At 44.5% G+C, this 19,031-nt stretch overlaps 2 protein-coding genes across 2 annotated transcripts; both read right to left on the bottom strand.

Moving 5' to 3' along the window:
• Positions 1–642: 642 nt before the first annotated feature.
• Positions 643–13,018, bottom strand: ATP6V0E1 (ATPase H+ transporting V0 subunit e1). The gene is made up of 4 exons (XM_086470864.1): positions 12,867–13,018; positions 10,515–10,562; positions 5,077–5,204; positions 643–2,201 (listed from the first exon to the last, which is right to left on the bottom strand). The coding sequence occupies exons 1-3, from the start codon at positions 12,968–12,970 to the stop codon at positions 5,111–5,113; spliced, it is 246 nt and encodes an 81-aa protein (XP_086326990.1). The 5' UTR covers positions 12,971–13,018; the 3' UTR covers positions 643–2,201; positions 5,077–5,110.
• A 1,342-nt stretch (positions 13,019–14,360) lies between these two features.
• Positions 14,361–18,539, bottom strand: RPL26L1 (ribosomal protein L26 like 1). The gene is made up of 4 exons (XM_086470764.1): positions 18,481–18,539; positions 17,282–17,454; positions 16,442–16,582; positions 14,361–14,532 (listed from the first exon to the last, which is right to left on the bottom strand). Exons 2-4 carry the CDS (start codon positions 17,447–17,449, stop codon positions 14,404–14,406), a joined length of 438 nt encoding a protein of 145 aa, XP_086326890.1. The 5' UTR covers positions 17,450–17,454; positions 18,481–18,539; the 3' UTR covers positions 14,361–14,403.
• Between the last annotated feature and the right edge of the window lie 492 nt (positions 18,540–19,031).

Below are 19,031 nucleotides of genomic sequence, written 5' to 3'. Positions count from 1 at the left end.
ACCAGTGACTGAATCTGTCTGGTCTAATTTCCTGCAGTCATGCAAAAAAAGAAATTATCTGAAGCAGTATTAATTCCTGGCACACATGGAGCAGACCATTCCACAATCACGATGCAGACAGTAGGTCACACAACATTCAGCAGAACAGAAACAAAACATTATTTTTGAAACTTCTTCAACCTGGCATCTGTTTCAGAGACAGTATTAACCACCCAGATAAAGGGGATTTCTTTATCTGGAAAGCACCTAAACAGAAATTGAACTAAGGCTTGTTGGTCCAGGCTTTGAATAGCTCTGCGCATTAAATTCACCAACAGTGACACACGCCACGTGAACGCCATTTTACTTCTCCTGTATCTTCTACAATGAGCGATAGCTTAGAACCTGAAATAAAAAGCTTGTAACAGAAAGTGATAATGCTGATATACTAATACAGTTTCTCACTGGATGTCTTCTTTGTTGATGTCTCACTTCAAGGTAAATGACAGGCAGATCAATATATTTTAAAAAACTGTAACATTTCCAAAGTTGTGAACACTTGAAGCATTTCTCCTTCACTCCCCATACGATGTCAACATCTTATGCTCCACACACCCTTTAAAAAAAAAAAAAACCACCAACAGAACAAACAACAACCTAAGCTTTCGTAAAATTACCAGGGTTGCAACTTTCTTAGGAATTATTTGCCACAGACCATATAGCTTTGCGGTGTACAACTTCTCACGTTAAAATACAGCTCTCAGTAGCACGTAACTTGAAAAAAATTCGCTATTCCAGTCCCAACAGTCGCTATGCCTATTTGTAATGGCGGACACATTCTTGTTTCTTTTGCAATTCATGCTGTCCAGGTTTCGATGACCGCAAATTACAGCATTTCATCAGGATCTTGGAAATTCCTGTACAGTAACGAGTACTGTCCCACTGAACAAGTTAACAGGGCTATCCAAAAAGAAAAAGGAGAAAAATGAACTGCTCCATTACGGCCTTGCACAATAAAACATAGTAAGGAATAATTGTGACTTATCTGGACATGACATAAGCAGGTAAGAAAGCATACATGAAGACTCCTATGCATGCAGCAGTACTTATATCCTTTGAAGCTATTCCTTAGCAAATGGCTTACTAGATTCATTCCCAACCCCAGACTCAGGTGACAGCAAGGAGCCTCAGTGCTCTTTCATCTTCGGCCTACAATTGTCACGTGCTTCATCAGCTCTGCAATTCCACGGGCAAGTGTCAAGTCAGTATAAAACTATTGTTACGTTTTCTGTTCAATTCTCAGTGCTTGTTACTGTATGTATCCTCCACAAGAAGGCCAGGGAGTAACTCAAGCTCCTATCAAAATTACTATGTACGCTTCCTTCAAACTAGTCATGTTATCCCTGCTGCTGAGTCCCCCTAACATCAGACAATGGGAAGTTCATGGAAGAGGCTCTCAAGCTAAGCATCAACTTCTTCCCGCAGACCTTTCAGCAAGTTTAGATGGCAAACTTAATCCTATTTTAGAACTATCCACGAGGTCTTGATACAGGAAGCAAGCACACTCACCTCATCACACTATATGACTTTATTACAGTTTATCCACACCATCTAGTTTCCTCAGCTCAACTCTGGCCAGCTATTGTCCAATTAAAACCACAGAAAAGCACATTGTAACAGTTAAACATGGCACAACAGCATTTTGTATAAAGCAGAGGATTAGTTTTATTTCCAGGCATGAGAAATTTAAGGCCAAATTTCCCAAGAATACAACTCCTTTTAAAAAATAAATGCCATCAACAAGAGGCACCACTGTTTCTCCTCATACAGTTTCATTGCACGCATTTTTTTCAAGAGCAGTCAAACAGAACAGTGTTGAACAGCACAGCAAGAGACAACCTAAGACCTGTCAGATATATACAGAGTCCCTACAGAGTGAATAAAACGAACAGGAGAGCTGACCATATGACCTATAAAAACTTCAGAAATTTTCATCACACCTGAAGTTAACAGACAAAAATTTACAGTACTGAAGAGGAGTATAAATCGCATTAGGCACACTGTTAAATGGTATATTAGGAAAAAATATAGGGCTTTGAACAAGCCATTTGAAGCACATTAGAAAGGTTAAGGCATTAATGCAGGCTTGGTATCCAACCAACTACGTTAAGGGCATCTTTGGGTCAGTGGAGTTTTTCATCTGAAGGAAATCTCTTCTTTACCTGCAAAGCAAGAGGCAACTTAATTATTCCTTTCCATGGAGACAATTTACTAATTGAAGACCCACCCGGTTGTTAACCACAACTATTTCCATTCCACAAATGCACTGAGATATTGTCAGGAACTGTAGATAACTCGTCTATATGGAGCTTCAAGAATAGTTTCCACTTTCTTCCTTTCTTAGCAGTTTCATTTCTGAAGCTCCTGCAAGTAGTTTCAGTTACATTGTAAGCTGCTAGAACAACTATTCACTAGAAAGTTTTCAATGCTGTAACAGCACCCAGTCATCTGGATGACAGCCCTTCTTGCACTTGCATGAAGGAAGTTCCTGGTCTGAGAACACCGACTGTGAATTGACAAACCTATGGAGAAGAGGCGGCGTTAGATCACACTGCTTAAAAGAGGCTACAGCCCATCTTCACCACAGCTACAGGTTGCACATCCTTACGTACTGCCATCCAAGCCATTAACTCGATTATACAGACAAGTCATCTGATACATCATCATCACTTGAATTTGAGGGACACTGACAGAAAGACCAAACTTCTGTAGTTTGGCATAGATCAAGTCAGCATCTGTAGAAGCCCCTCATTAGAACGCAGTAGCCTTCTGCGTGCATTTTCAGCCTGCTGCATTGGTCAAGTAAAATGGGTTTCCTTAAACGATCCTCATTTTTAAATAAGACCTCTCCACTCTGGTAGTTAGCATTTCATTCTCTTTAACTCTTCACGTTGTCCGTTCTAATCCATCCAAACCTCAACCGAGAGAAATGGGAGGCAGAAGAAAGTATAGTAGACACACCTTGAGTGCTGGAAAAGCACATCTCAAAAGCCAAAAGTAACTGGTGAAACAAGAAACAGTACCTATATTTATAGAATTCTGTGCAGTGTCAGAGATATATCCCAACTCTTTCAGACAGAAACTAATTCACAGCTCCTGTCTAGTGAGAAACTGAACAGGAAGCTCCGAGTGCAGAGGCACACAACAGCAAAAGACAGGACACCGCAGCCTGATCAAGGTAGCCACCTCCTTGACACTCAGCTCACTCAACACTACAACAGTAATTCAAACAAGATTGTGGAGAACAGTATGTCCTCTAATAGCACATTTCTAGCAAGAACGAACATACTATTTACCTATGATATTTGAAGATTATTATATGCTTTTACTTTTTTTAAAGCATCCTTTTTCATAAAGACAAGAACCGTAATTTTATTCCAAAATTAAGCCAATGAAATCACATATATCAAAGGTTGAAACAAACTGCTTCATGTAACACAACAAGCACGCACTTATATAGGTCTCAAATTCTCCATCAGTAAATTTAAAAATGACAGTGCCTCACATCAACTTTCTGGCCATCCTAGAATGCATCAGGTCCCTCCCTCCCTTAGTACAAGTCTACCTCCAGTTCTCTGGAAAGTCCTTCACTGAAAGGGAGGGGGAAAGCCCCAACTCTTTTAGCAGGCACCTTGAGTCCAAGAGTTGTATCTCACATCCAGTTTGGCCTTGCTGGTTGCAACACACAGACCATTTATGAATCAGAAGGAAGCCAAATTTTTATATCCAAGGCATCCACTTGTCCAGAAAACTACGTTTCAATTTCAGATCCCAGGCAACTGAACTATCCTACAGGATTCAGGGATCTGTATGCTCACTACTAGAATACACTGGTCTCTGTTTTAGCTAACTAATTATGTGTTAACACATGAGCAGTGACAATGCACCTAGGAAATTCAGCTTGACTGACTTAGCTAATTACAGGCCTCTACTTGAAGCAGGGCCAAATCTACCTTTAGCTTCTGCTTGCTGCTTAAAAGAGAAGCTACAGATATATATAAATGCCACAGTCTGAGAACACCACAGTTCAGATGAAGCCTACTTTGAAGCAGTGGAGCTTTGCTTCAGGGTAAATGTTCAGGATGCTTTACAGACAGCATTTAACTGAGCTGTAGCATCAACTGTCATCTGTCTGCTGCTATTGGACTTCTGTAAACAGAAGCTAAAGTCATAACAGCAAGAGGGTAGGCAGCTAAACCTAAAAGGACAAAAAAAATCCCACAGGTAAAAAGTTAAGTGTATCTAATCATTCAGTTGCCAGCACAAAAACTACCATCATGAGTACTTCCTTCTACAGCTATCCTTCACTTGAACCTTCAACTTCAAATGCTGCTGTTCTAGAGAAACCTGAAGTTATCATGGTACTTTCAGTACAAGACTTTGTATTTTTACTGGTCATGTCAGAAAGCATGCCCAATAACTGCAACAACAGCATTCCAATAGCACTACCCAGATAGCAACCACCAGGCTCATCTATGATTGAAGTTGCACAGAGGCTATCATTAAAAAACCCACAACACTCATCTGTAAGATCAGTGTTAGTGCTATACATTGACAGCAGATAAAGAACTGTTCTAACTGCAGTTCTCACTCTGACTTCCCAGATGAACGAGGGCAACTCTATATTGCCTTGGAACTGAGGACAAGTCTTGGACAAAATGATAATACGCTTGAAGAGAGGTTTAACAATTCTTAAGATTAGGAAATCCATTTATGCTAGCTGCTAAAAGGCACCCCAGCCTAACTACTTTTTGGTAGGAAGAAGAAAAGTACTGCTCTCCTTACAGATCTCAGCTTACTGAACGCAGCACCACATAACATGATAGTGGACAAAAATACCTGTACAAGAATTCAGTCCAAGCTTTTCACGGTATCCAGTCAAGATTAACATCCAAAATATGTTTTGTTGCAGCCTATAGAAAGACAGATTTCTCCTGCAAAACAGCCAGCAATTCTAAACACACTGCTCACGCTTCTATTCAGTTTCTCCTGAAGCTTTAACATACCAAATATACTAATAAATCTGATCATACTCACCTAGTTAATAAATTGCAGCAGAGGACAGATATCCTTAAGGCCAGTCATATTTAAGATACCAGATTGTTTCATTGCTTAACTGCGGCCCAAAGAGCGGGTTGAGTTGAGCCAGAATCGCAATCAGCCAACTGCAAGACAACCCCCCAACCCAAAAGAGAGAACATCAGCCAAATTACAAAGCTTATGATAATGGAAAGGCTTGTCCGAAGCACAAGTACTATCACAGAAGAAAAGACTATTTGCAGGAAGGTCTAGTATCAAATCAAATTTTTACTCAAACTCATACACAAGACCAGATACCAGCAATGATTATCTGGTACGAAATCATTCCCCAGCTGAAGCAATAAATTGTCCCATTCAATTTAAAGCAACACAAAACCACCTGACAGCATTTCTCTCACACTTTTCCTTTAACAGGAAAGTGTTTTGAGGCATATGAAACTCAGGTATTTGTGGGGTCAGAAGATAGAAAGGTAAGAGAGAGACACCTTTCCTCGGTGCCTTTAAAACAAAGGCCTGAGAAACATACTTTCTCTGATTTGCTCTTATGTTCAGTGTATGACAACCTACCCTTGCAGACATAGTATATTTTTCATCAGAGATTGAGCAAAAGTGAATTTAAACTTGGCACAGAGGGCAAGAAACAGGGACCTGAAACAAAAGGGTATAATGCTAAAGGAACACACGAAATTAAAAAATACGACGACAGCAAAATCAATGACAACAAACCCCAGATCAGCAGCGACAGCAGCCTTGTCATCAGAGCAGTTCACAAACTAACACTGCAGAAGCCATAGCCAGAAGCAAGAACAAGAGGAATGTAGTTTGTGGAAAATATCCAGGAAAGCTAAACAGAAATAAATATTCCACTGTTAAAAAGATATATTTGCTTTGTAAATATTACAAGATTTAGAAAAAGCGATGGATGCTTCCATGGTTTTAAATCTGTGTTAAATACTAACTACATACACACACTTAGTGAACACACTGGCTCATCTGTCTGCTATTTCTAGAATGCTTTGTAAGGAGGAGAAAAAGCAGAGCAGCTTTGTAATGGGAGCTGCCACAAATGTATCAGAGTGCTTAGGCAGTCATGGAAAATTCCACACAAACCTTGATGCTTTGACCAGCCAACGAAGTGCAGGTCTGCTGTAAAATGGCTAGAACAGCCAGCGGCAAAAGATGTGGGCCAGACTTAAAGAAAACACATCAATCCTCCTAAAATTTACAAATATTTATTTTCAATGCCTCTTTCACCCTTTTGCACAAAGTAGGACTCTAGTTAAAAAGGCAAACTGAGCCTGCAGCAGTCTATCAGTCATGCAAGCCTGGAAATACATAGCAGGATCTACAAAGGAATTAAAACATCAACAAGACATCACCAAGAAGAGCCAATAACCTTTAGGTTGACATGTTTCTACTTCGCTATCCGAAGCGATGACAAGAACTTATTTTGAAACCATGTTAATCACTATGTTAAATTTACTTAAGGGAAAAACAGCTCTTAAAAATACCATGGAATTTATTTTGCAAGCATTAATTTTCAGATACAAAAGACAGCTAGAAGGGGTGCCAGAGCACTGCACCATCTGCCTTTAGCATCCTGAACTAACAGAAGTGGGAGGAGGGTAGGAACACTAAAAGTCTGTTAAAGCACATTATTCTCTTTCTCACTGTACAGAAGGAAGGAACTCTATGCACAAACATCTCACCTCTCTATGCTTCCTGAGTTGAGACCCAGCATGGCTGTGAATTAAATGAGCTGGAAGCACATTCAAAATATTGACGTGTCCCAGCAGTATAACCATGCTTTAGGCAAGCACTGTGCAGTTTTCAAAAGCTATTTGTTGGGACCATGCGGGATACCCAAGCCCCGAGCCATAGTGGCATTACAGGTCAACAGTATATTCCTCCTCCCCGCTCTGCTAGGGCCTAGTCATTTAAAGCAGTAGTTAGGCACTGAACTCTAGGACTCCCATGCATTCAAGATAAGTCATGAAGAAGCTTTCCCCACATTTTGCTTAAGCGACACTGCTTTATACAGTAACTTATCATGACAAAGCAAAACAAAACACTGCATTAAAGTAAAACAAAGCAAGCCTCTGTATCCAACATGTAATGTTCTAGAGCTGCTAAAATCAGGTACGGCATTCGAGCCACCCACGGGTCCTCAAATTCTACCAGATACCACTTACAACAGTTAGTGTTAATTGCCCAGCTCAGACAAGGAAATTAAAGTCCCTTATGTTCTACAGAAAGATTTTTTTAAAAGGTCTTTCTACCATAACTGCCATCTGTCTATGCTGCATATTACAAATTAAGGTCCTGCTATCTCTTGTTTAAATGTCAATTTGAGCAACCACATTTTAGAATCAGTAGCAAATAATACCATTTTTCAAGGACCCTGTTCTCTGTTAGTAGAGTATCATGGTACAGTTTCAGAACTGCTTTGTAAACAAATAGATTTAAACATTGACAGTACTTTACAACATGGTAACATATAACTTCTGCAGCATATATACTTTGCCTTGTATTTTATCAGGTTCCTGATGCTTGTGTACTCAGCAGCCTTTTGAGGGAGAATGCAATTTCTGTTCACAAGTTACACACCCATGCAAAAATTTTCCATAGAACAACCAAATTAACACCATGTGATCAATATGGTTATTCAAAACGATCACTGCTACATCTAAACACAGAAGAAACAGCTTTAAGTTGACATGCAACTCACTTCAAATTTGGTTAGCACAAATTCAGTCTGGTGAAAATCAATTTGTCACTCAAGTGGTGTTTAATGAAGACAGGAAATTGTTTTTCCCTATTTTCAACTGGAAAGGTAACTCAAGAGTATGAAACTAGGTCTAACAGAGTTCTAAACTACTCTAAAAAGAAGTAGGTAACAGCACCAGCCACTTACTAAGGATACAAAAACACAGAAGACCACACCTGGCACAACACAAGTTATTTTAACCCTAACACATCCAACAAAGAATCCTCAGAAAGCATTCCTTCGCGCTTCCTTCAAGACTGGTATGAAAAATTAGTCTCTTTAGTCACTAAAATTAAGGTCTGAAATGTTTTCAATGCCTCCCGCAAAAAAAAAAAAATGATATGGCAAGAACAAACTTACGTATGTTTGAATAAAACAGAGGAAAGAAAGGTTGGACCAGACGATCTTTTGAAGTCCTTTCCAACCACGGCTACTCTATGATTCTACACAGAATTCGGGGGGGGATGATTATTAAAAAAAAGACTGTGTGATGAGGCAAGTTGTATCTTGGAACATGAGGAGAAAAATCTGCTTTTTGTTGTATTCTGGCAAGCAGACACTATATATGTAACTTAGGTGGTTGGGTATAATTACTGATGGTTTAAAGCACAGTAAGATTTTCCTGCTTATCTTTTTTCAAGGTGTAATCGGAGAAAACCAAAGGTAATACAGAAAACAAGCTAGAGCCCACAAGAATTACGAAAGACCCACCCTCACTGGACACGCAAGAACAGACTATAAATCACATCAATGACACTACATTTATAATAGGTCTGTCTCAGTACCAAAAATAAAGTAAAATAATAATAATAAAAAAAAAATCACTAAACTTACAAGCGAAATACCCCTGTACAATTGAAAAGTTCACCACATTCAGTCAAAGTTAAAAAATTCTACCACAAATACATTCCACATCATAATGTGGAGGATTCTGCAGATGCCATGTAGCCTTAACTTCAAGGAAACTGTCCTTCTTCAAACAATAAAGAAAACAAACACTAAACTTCAAGGATTTTAGAAGAGTAGGACATTACTTCTGTCAAAATACACAGTAGGAAGAACTTAAGTGAGAGCTTTAAACTTAAAAAAAAAAAACAAAACAGAAGAAAACCCAGAACACTACCCCCCCCAACTTACTGTAACCTTGTAAAAATGAGCATCTAGTTGCCTTCTTAGCTAAACATTTGGGACCTATCATGAGACTGGGCTGCTACATACTTTATGTGCAGGCAAGGAGGTCTTCATAGTACTGCAATTCCCAAATTTCAATCCCAAATTCAAGTTGTGGCACTACAAAGCTCTTCTTATGTTTCTACATCTGCTCAGCAAAACTTTAATTTAAGTAACTGTCATAGATACAAAACACAGCACCAAGTTTGCTGTACTTTTACAATTATCCACAATGATTTCTTAAGACTTCACATGTTGAATACTCCGACTAAAACAAAAAAAAAATAGGCCTTACCTGAATAAAACCTGAACATCACGTTATTAAACTTGATCAATCCTGCATAAGCCTGTGCCACAGGCCAACCCAACATGGAACCAAACAGGCCCCTCCTGGAACATGCCGACACCAATAATATGGCTTTGGCTGCCAGTTCTTAAGAATGATTCTTGAGATTATAGATGTGTTTCACTCAATATTCATGTTAAGCTCCTTAGAGTAGCATAAATAATGCCTAAATACTTCAGGAAAGTACAAATACAACTCATGTTCAAGTGGAATTCTGAACAGTGATCTTATTACCAGTTAACCCTAAAGATCTAACCAGACTTTTACTGATTTACTCTCCATAACAAATTCTTCCCAAACACCTTTCAAAGTTACTTCTGCATAGCACTTTCTTTGACAAGATCCATCTTTACAGTATTTTTTCTCTTTTTTTTTAAAAAAAGAAGATAAACGGGAAAAAAATGAGAGACAGAGAAAACAATAACCATGCTTTCTCTTGCAGACTCCAGCTACAGCTGGTTTAGCTCTTGATAAAAAATAAGAAACCAAACATGGCATGAGGAGTTCCTCGACAAGTCATTTTGGTATTTCTACTAATTCTCTTACAGAACAAAGGCAGCCTTAAAATACACTGTGCATTTCAAAAGAAACAGTCTTAATATATCTAAGCGTCACAAGTTTGTCACAAAAATTATTTGTCATATATCAAAAAACTCCACATATGAGGTTTTCCACCTACTCCTCTACAAGATTGAGACTATATTCAACCAAACCAAGTAAAGCAAAACTCATCAGTAGGTTTAAATTAGTATCACCTTCAAAATAAATGTAAGAGTATAACAGAAAAATGCAAAAAGTCATTGCTCTACTGTGAATCAGAAAAATTCTAGAATTGACAAACTGCCATTATACTTGTGAGTGAATAAGCCAGTGAATTGAAAAGGAGTAACATCAAGTCAACACAGAGCCTATTCAACAGTGATGTGTCAGAAGACAAGAGGAAGTCAGGTTTGTTCTAATTCAGTATCCACCAACAGGTTGCAGGTCTTTAGAACTAAGAATGCTAAGAGCTGCCAAAGAATACCATGTGTCTAAATCTCTGTGACACATTTGAAAAGCTTCTTCCTAAATGTCTTGAAGATAGAAAAAAGGAGCTTTTGATCATATCAGAACTGTGCCTCGATTAAGAGGTAAGACATTATTTATACTTACAACAGGTAGCAGCAAACAGCACATGTCACCAGCATTGTGTTGATAACACTGCAAAAAGGAAGGAGAGAAGCAGCTGATTAGGTGTCATGTTATGACTGACCACAAGATACACTGGAAAAAACAACAAAACCAACAACCCAGCAAACAAGAACGAGTTCAACTTTGATCATATGGAAGGTGACTCAACATGAGTGTTCTAACTTCTTCCAGCCGAGTAAGTTGCAGAGGCACAGCTAAGGCTCTGCAAAAGAGCTGACACAGCTCTGGCAAACAGAGGTATACGGCTGTATTTAACAAAAATCACTCTGAAGAGGAGCAAAATCTTACGCAGAGTCCTTGCTCCATTTCACAGTCATTTCTACCAGCAAGTTAGTAAACTACTGAAGCTGGCTGTTCTATACTAACTGTAAACATTTTCTCCATCTGCAAAATTCCACTTAGAGAAAATTTCAGTATCAAAATATATCTTTTAGTTTCATACAATGAATGAGGGTTTTGCAAACTGAATACAAAATAAAATTTCAAAGCCACTTGAAATTATCTGTAGGATAAGATTTTCCTTTCTTGCTGAAAGAAATCTGTGATAGAAACCATAGTTAAGCTGAAAAGAAGCATGAACCAAGCAGCTCTTGAAATCAAAAATGGAAAACTGCAGCTATACACACATATGAATTTGAAATGGAAGGAAATGAGATTTTTCTAACAGTGAGTGATCTATGCAGATCATGGAACTTAGCAGTAAAGTGAAGTTGTTCCCCCTCCCTTTTTTTTTTTTTTTAAACTTGTAAAAAGTAATTCCCCCACACACACTGAGTAACAAAAACTCACACTAATGAACTCCCAACTCTTTTGTTACATGGATAACGTTCAATATTTTTCATCTATCAATGCACATTCATCTTGTCAACTTTCAAAAAATGCTAACATAGCCTCAATCAAGTTCAGGAACCTCTCCTTTCCAGGGAGTCGCAGAGTCATCGGGACAACCTACACAATGCTGATTCTTAGTTCAGTTAGAGTTTGCACTGACTTCTTTAGTTAGAAAATGAACAATCCTATTCAGAAACAGGCCTTGGGTAGAGGCTTTTGTTGTTTCATTTTTTTAAGAAGATGAGGAGTTAACAGACTACACAAGGTTACTATAGACATGCTATAGAATCAGGACACAGCAATGCTCTATTCATATCTATTAAACAATCACATTTGGAATAATGAGAGAAAAACATGGTGACCCACACACTTCCCAAATACTTTAAGGACATGCCTGAAAGATCTATTTCCAAGGTCTTTCTGAAGACAGGCAAATTTTCATGCATAAAATACACTTCAGTTTGAAATTGAGGCAGTAAATATGAGAGACAAACAGAACTCGAGAAAGATTCCTCCAAGTTCACATATACAACCAAGAGAAAAGACAGTTGGTACCTGTGGAGTAGAGGGGATGTCAGAGAGGAAGAGAGATTAAGAAGTCATTATCTCCTAGGGAAAAAAAAAAAAAAAAAAAAAGACAAAACCTCGTCTACTTTTTAATCTGAGCAGCTACAGTCGCCGCAGGAAAAGTGTCTCTGCTTAGATGCCCACGTATGTCCTCAGGCCACCACAGGTACAAGGCCACTAGCATACGTTTAAGCACAGAACAGAGATCTACTACAGCAATTTTTTTCAGTCTCATCCAGCGTGAAACTAGAAGATGATGGAGTAAGTTAGGAAAGATCAAGTAACAAAAGGAAAAGGAAGTTATTGCTCAAACGCCATCCAACTTAACAGCCCTCCTTGCCACAGAACGCTGTGTATGTAGACGTTTATAGAGCTTGAGGAGGAAACAAACCCGTGACGGGTTATTAAGGCACGGAGACACCGCTCCTGGCTCCGGCCCCGCGCTCAGGACGCCTCACGGGCGCTTACTCCGGCCTCCCGCCATTGGCCGGGTCTCGGCTGGCACAGGCGCCCGGGCCCTGGGCCCGCCCGCCCGCCGCGCTGCGCCAGTACGGCGACGAGGAGCCCGCAGGACTACTGCGGCAGGAGGCGGCGGCCCCGGGCCTGGCGGGCCGGCGGGCACGGCACATACGGCGCTGCAGTGCACTGCGGCGACCGCCGGGCCTCGACGGTGGGGGAAAGGGCAACTCCAGAGAGCCGGAGCCGCAAGGCCGCTCGCTGCTGCCCGGCAGGCCCGCAAGGGCACGGCGCACCACCGCCAGGCCGCCGCCTCGGGGTGCCGGGCCAGGGGCCTTCTCACACTGCCCCCCCTCCCCACGCCTAAGGGGAAGCGAAGGGAAGGAGGGGAAGGGAGGGGAAGGGGCCCGCCGCCCCCTCAGAGCGGCCCCGGCCTCCCACCGCCCCTCGGTCACTCACCCGCGGTTGGGCCCCTTAGGTACGAGCCACGGCAGGACGCCGCCGACCACCCCCCAGAAAACGCTCATGACGATGAAGGGCACCGCCAGGCCACCGTACGCCATGGCCGGGCTAGCGGGGGCGGCGGCGGAGGGAAGCGGCTCGGTCGGACACGGCACGGCACCTCCCCGCCCCTCCCCTGCCTCACGGCCGGCCGCAGCGCCCCGCCCCGCCGCGTCCGCCAATCAGCGCTCGATACGTCACCAGAGCCCGGCGGGCGGTGGCGCACCTGGCAGCACGACGGAGGGGAGCGCTTGGCCCCGCCCCCCGCGCCGCAGGGCCGGCGGGAGACCCGGGGCCGGTCCGGGGCCGCCTCCCGTCCCACTGACCGGGCCCGGCGTCGCTGAGTAAAACCGGGGAGCAGAACCAAGCGTTCGGGACCGGGGCGGAGCTCCTTCCGGGGGCAGGGCTGGCTCTGAGGTCATCAAAACGCGAGACGATGGAGGCGGCTCCCGCGGGAGCGCGTGCCGTGCTCGCGCACCGGCTCAGCAGCGGAAAATGGCGAAAGCGAAGCCCAAGGACCTTCTCGGTACCTTGGCTCGGGGGGCGGAAAACCCTCGTTACGTGCGCCCGCAGGAACGGGGCAGGGTAAAACCTCGGAACCTACGTGAAAGCCGAGACGTTCAGAGCGGCCTCACGTCAGCGCCCGCAAATGGCTTCAGCAGCGCCCGTTTCCCGCGGTTCTGAGCAGCTCGGGCAGGAGCTCAATTTCTCCCCCTCTCCGTCAGCACCCAGAGGGCACCCGCCAAGCAGCAAACTGCCCTGGCTGCGGGGCTGGTTTCAACCCGCTGCAGCAGCTCAGTCCTCTGGGTCTAACACGCTAAAACCCTCACTTCCTCGGGCAGGACAGCCCACCCGAAGCGCCAGCAGGAGCAGAAGCGAGGCTGCCTCCTCTCCCGCTCTGCTCGAACCAGACAGCCCCACCGCACCACGCCGGTGGGGTAAAGCCCCGTCCCCACGCTCCAGCGTCAGCGCGAGACCCCCAGGCGTCAGGCCCCGAGCGCGGCCGCCACACGCCCCATGAACTTCTACCCTGTCACCCTTCACTGCCAAATCCATAAGGCAGTTGGAGGAAAAAAAATTACCGAAAGAGATTCACGGCCAGAAATAGCTTATTTCAAATGTCTGGTAAAATAGTAAATGCGGTTCTGTGCACCGTCTTTGTTTAAAACCATGAACACCTCTAAGCAGGTGCTGAAGGTCAGTGGAAGAGGCAGAAGTACAATGGTCTTCAGGTGCACATTTTCAGGAATGTGCTCCTCTCCAACGTTGGCTGAAACATTGCTTTGTGGGGAAAAAGCCTTTAGTTTTCTTAAAAGTAAAAAAAAAAAAGGTATAAAAAGCTTTTTTATTTAGTGGAAGTATTTTTTACACAGCCAACAGGAGAATTAATATTCAAACACTAACCAGACGCACCGTACCATAACCTTCCAAAGGAGAAGACACAACGATGGGTTTAGTTTTAGCAGTTCTTTAATGGCATCAAATAGAAAACCACCTATTCTTGCATCTTTTCGATTGTTTCTTCCTTGTATTTGCCCTTCTCCTTGCCAACCTGGCGGGATTTGGCTTTACGCTCCAGGATCTTTTTGCGATCTTTGTCCAGTTTTAGCCTAGTGATCACCACCTGGAGAAAGGACAAAGAATTTAGTCTCTGCAGTGCTGACCCACAGCAACCCGACAGAGCCGCGGGAAGAGCGCAGCGCAGGAAGATCCCCACTGGCAGACTGCGCCCCATCGCCCACGTTTCATTTCCACAGACTACCTGATTTGGTTCGAGTAGACCAGAGGCACTGAATTGCCTTCTGCGTTTCAGAACACTGAGCTATGTTAATTTTTTGGGGTATGTTCAGGCATCGGAACGTATGGATGGTTTTTCCCATGCGCAGCCACAACACCTGCACGAACTGAAGAGCAGCCGGATTTCTATCATCTACATAATAAAATAATTACTTGGAGGCAAATCAGATTTCCATTACGCTGCTCAAACACGATAGATACTACATCCACCTAAAAGGCAGCATACAGCTGAGCCTTCTTCCCACCACCATGGCATGTAATGGATCATTATTTTAATTTCTCCACGTTTCCTGCATTTCAGAATGCTGGAAAACCACCGCTGCCGCTGGCCGTTATCACGCCGCCGTGGTACCGCCCGGCTCACACACACACTCTGAAGAACACACCTGCTATCCAACAGCTGCGAAGCACCTGGGCAATTATCCAGTGCTGCGAACGCGGACACACCAAAGGCAAGTTACAGACCATTTTCTGCCTCAGCTTTAAGGAGATTTCTAACAAAGCAGCAGCAAACTGAAGCTCCGACTTTCAGCTCCTAAGCAGCTTTCAGTGCTGCTGTGCCCCCTCAACCCATCAAAGAAATAAATCCTCAATCTATGATATATAATAATAACGATCATAGAATCTGCATCTAAATGCGTTGGTATTACTGAAAGGAGTACTTGAAAAACACAACTGACAATCAAATCCTAGAAAAACCACACAGGCCGCAGCAGGGCTGCACACTCCTCCTCAGTTCCACTGTGCATTTAGGCCTCTCTTAATTGTAATTAATTCCTACCTAGGAGAGGCAGAAACTGTTCATCCACCCTGCTGCAAGTCTGCAACAAACAGAACGCTGCTCCGTTCCTTTCTGTTAATAACCAGAACCTTTATGTAAAGCTTGATCAAGGGCTGATTCCCCATGAGGGAAAACCTGTCCAGAAATAAAGGACCAGCACAAAATGCAGTTTCTTTCGCTGCTATTTACCACACAAGTGGCACGTACGCTGGCGCCAATGCAATGTCACCTTGTCCATCGAATGTTATTACTGCACACAAGTCATGATGTTGTTTTGGAATGATTCTGCTCTCCCTCTGCTGAACACACCAACCATTTAGACCAGAAAACCTGTCACAACTGGATTTCTTCCACCAACACTTCAGCGTGTGCCCACACAGCAAGGCTGAAGCAGACTAACTTCATCTGCTTCAAACCAGGTTTCGGCTAGTTGTTCTGTTTAGTTTGAAATGTTTCTGTATTATGACCTAAACAGGCTTTGCCTGGTTTTTATGAACTCTAACCACTGTAAATCACTTCAGGCTAAAACCAGACTCAGAAGAACTTAGTTCACAACAGCCCGCAAGAACAAATCGTGACTCTGAGCATCTATCTAAACACCTCTAACGCCTCCTTCACCAGTGCAAACGCCATGCAACGAAGATGAAGGCTTGTTCTAAACGATCTGGTTTGTGCTTGAAAAACACCAAGCTCTTCAAAAAGAGTATTTTAGCAAGACTAAGTTCTCCAGCAGCTTCTCCACCAAATAAGCCCTAGAAACACCAAGGAGTTCTTAGGTTCAACTGTTATATCTCTCCTACCATGACACCGTAACATTTCCTTTATCACCCCCCAGTGATGCAGTATTCCAACCCATTATTCCATGTGCAAAAAGTTCTGCTCATGCCAGCAGCAGCGTCTTCATCTGCCAACAAGATCTCCTTGTGCATTCTGGGTCTCACTTCCCGCACCGTACCTTGCTGGGATGGATCCCCACGTGGACAGTTGTGCCGTTTGCCTTCTCACGCTGAACACGTTCGATGTAGATGACGTACTTTTTTCTGTACACCTGGACCACCTTGCCGATCTGCTGCCCCTTGTAGTGGCCCCGGACAACCTAAACATGAACACAAGCAGCACCAAACCATACTTGAACAACCACCTCACCTTAAGAAACATTACCTAATTATTCCAACAAAAAACTGGACCTGTACAGGTTGAAATCCCAACTCTGCTCTTTATATACACGTGCTACAGAGATATCAATTACTGGACAATTTCAGCAATCACTAAAATGGGAAATACAAGAGATCAGAACCATACTTCTCCCTCATTTTCGCTGCAGTAAACCCTAATGAAGGAACTTTTTATCTTTCCGATCAAAGGGATAATGGTCAACTTCAACCATTTTCCCTCTTGTTGCATTTTAAATCAAACAAAGCCATTTGGATTAATTTCTAAACTGATCCTACAAGCATCACAGGTAGCAAACAGTCTACAAAAAAGAAAAGAAACAATCCTTTGTCTTGTGCTTTGCTGTGAGAAGACTTTAACCCAGCACGATAATCAATGCCTATAACTGAAGTGCAGCGAAGCTGCCAGCACGCCCGTGCTCCCTGTATTTTTCTTCTCACTCATATGACCCCCAGAAACCCTCAGCACGCCCAGCCTACGACTACACTAACTTGTATTACTTCTGCAAAACTCACGGCAAAGCTCCAGCATCCATCTCAACCTGTCTGGTCCTTCCCCTTCGCACAGGCTACACAGGAAAACCAAAACACCAACAGAAGTTCACGTGTGACAGCGCAGCTACCTGGACTTCATCATCCTTTCGAATGGGCATCGAGCGAACGTTGTATTTCTGCCGCAGCTCCTTGGAGAGCGGGGAGGACATTATTTTTCTTCGGATGTGAGAAGGCGCATTGAAGTGTCGTTTGCGGTTCTTGCTGCGGTCCGAGGTCACAAACGGATTGAACTTCATTTTGGCTTAAGAAAAACAATAATTTGAGAGATGCTTGTAACTCACACACCCTGCTCCCTATCATCTACCCACACAAAGTAAGCTAGGGCATAAAAAAGTAATTTTAACTATTTTTAATCCCACCCCCTGTTCTTTTACAAACTGGACTTCAAATAAGGTTTGAGCCTCTTCCCTGACTGACAATGACCCTACAATTGACAGATCTGCTACACGTGTGCATCAGACCAATCTTTCCAACCCAAAGCTCACCGCTCTTAGAGGTCAGGACACCTGGCTGACCTGTCCTAGTCTTGCACTGCAGCGCACGCCGCTTCCCTTTACAGAGCGAACGCGTGTTCTGGACTCACAGAACAGGAAGCTCATGCTGCTCCGGCCCCTCCAGCGAAGCACAACACCTGACTCAGGAACATGTAACAGATTCATAAACTCAAGATACCTCTGGCCTTCCCTAAATCTTAACAGCCTCACTGCAGCTGTGTCACGGCACCATTCAACCCGACTGACAAAGGTCCATTAAACGATGCTGTCACTCAACTCAACTTCCAGGCACCACGCACTTGCACCCCCTGTGCATGCCGGCCGGGGCTGTATGGCAAGTCGGGTCACGGTGCAAGTCAGCACACCGCAGGCTGCCTGAGCCGCGTTAACCCAGTGATCCATCACCAAAGAACAGACCAAAGGAGCCCGAGCTCTCTCCGGAGTCCCGCACAGCCGAGCGCAGCTCTGGGGCAGGCCTGCCCCGCCAGACACCGCTGCAGCCACACTCTCGGCCCGGGCTCCCGCACCAGCTTACCCGCCGCCTCTGCCCGAGCCAGCCCCGGGCCCCTCCCCAGGCAGCAACCAGGCCCCTCCCGCGCGAACAGGGCCTAGACCGCGCCGCCTCAGCGCTCCGAGAGCGGCGGCGCCAGCAGGGCCCGAGGCGAGCGAGCCCCTTCCCGCCCCCCTCCCGCTTGCCCCAACAGGTCCCGCCGCGGGTCCGTCCCGCGCAGGATGGCGGCGGATGGCGACAGGCCCGGCCGTGCCTCCCTTACCCCGGTGCTGCCGCCGCGACGGTCGCCCGGAAAGAGGAGCTGGACGTGCTTCCGCTTCCCCAAGCGGCCACCGGGATCTCGCGAGATCTTGCGCGATGAGCTGCGGCCACCCGCGCCCCCTGGCGGCCGGCGGCCACAGGTGCATCGGGGCGGGGGCGCGCCTGGTACCCACCGGGCACCACCCCCCCGGCACCCATCGGGTATCAGCCCCCTGGCAGCCACTCGGACATCGTTCCCGAGTCTGTTCCCGAGTCTGTTCCCGCACCCCTTCCCTTCACCATGCCCGAAGCCAGAGCTATTTAGAGGCAGCTACTTCTCTCCAAATCCAGCTGCCCCCCGAACGTGGATGAACACAGAGAAACCCCCAACTGGCTTCCTCCTCTCCAGCCCAGCTCAGAAAGGCCACGTCGCTCAGTCAAAAGGGAGACGTTTCCTGGGGCTTCTACCAACTTTAAGTTCCTCAGCCCAGACCCTGCTCCTGGGCCTGTGTGTACCGTCACCCCCATACCTGCCTCCATAAACTAACTTACCTGCATTTCAGGTAGATTTGG

The sequence above is a fragment of the Leptosomus discolor genome, chromosome 10, assembly GCF_034619465.1.
Source record: "Leptosomus discolor isolate bLepDis1 chromosome 10, bLepDis1.hap2, whole genome shotgun sequence".
NCBI classification, from domain to species: domain Eukaryota; kingdom Metazoa; phylum Chordata; class Aves; order Leptosomiformes; family Leptosomidae; genus Leptosomus; species Leptosomus discolor.
This window is presented reverse-complemented; position numbering and strand designations above follow the sequence as displayed.

What these genes read in the sequence shown, in the direction of transcription:
- RPL26L1 (XM_086470764.1), bottom strand. Translation starts at nt 17,449, where the DNA reads ATGAAGTTCAATCCGTTTGTGACCTCGGACCGCAGCAAGAACCGCAAA. An exon ending in GAAAGGATGATGAAGTCCAG is followed by an intron (nt 16,583 to 17,281) that starts GTAGCTGCGCTG and finishes GTTCATGTTTAG; the next exon opens with GTTGTCCGGGGCCACTACAA. An exon ending in TGGGGATCCATCCCAGCAAG is followed by an intron (nt 14,533 to 16,441) that starts GTACGGTGCGGG and finishes TCCTTTCTCCAG; the next exon opens with GTGGTGATCACTAGGCTAAA.
- ATP6V0E1 (XM_086470864.1), bottom strand. Translation starts at nt 12,970, where the DNA reads ATGGCGTACGGTGGCCTGGCGGTGCCCTTCATCGTCATGAGCGTTTTC. An exon ending in CCTAAGGGGCCCAACCGCGG is followed by an intron (nt 10,563 to 12,866) that starts GTGAGTGACCGA and finishes TCCTTTTTGCAG; the next exon opens with TGTTATCAACACAATGCTGG. An exon ending in GCTGTTTGCTGCTACCTGTT is followed by an intron (nt 5,205 to 10,514) that starts GTAAGTATAAAT and finishes GTTGTCTTGCAG; the next exon opens with TTGGCTGATTGCGATTCTGG.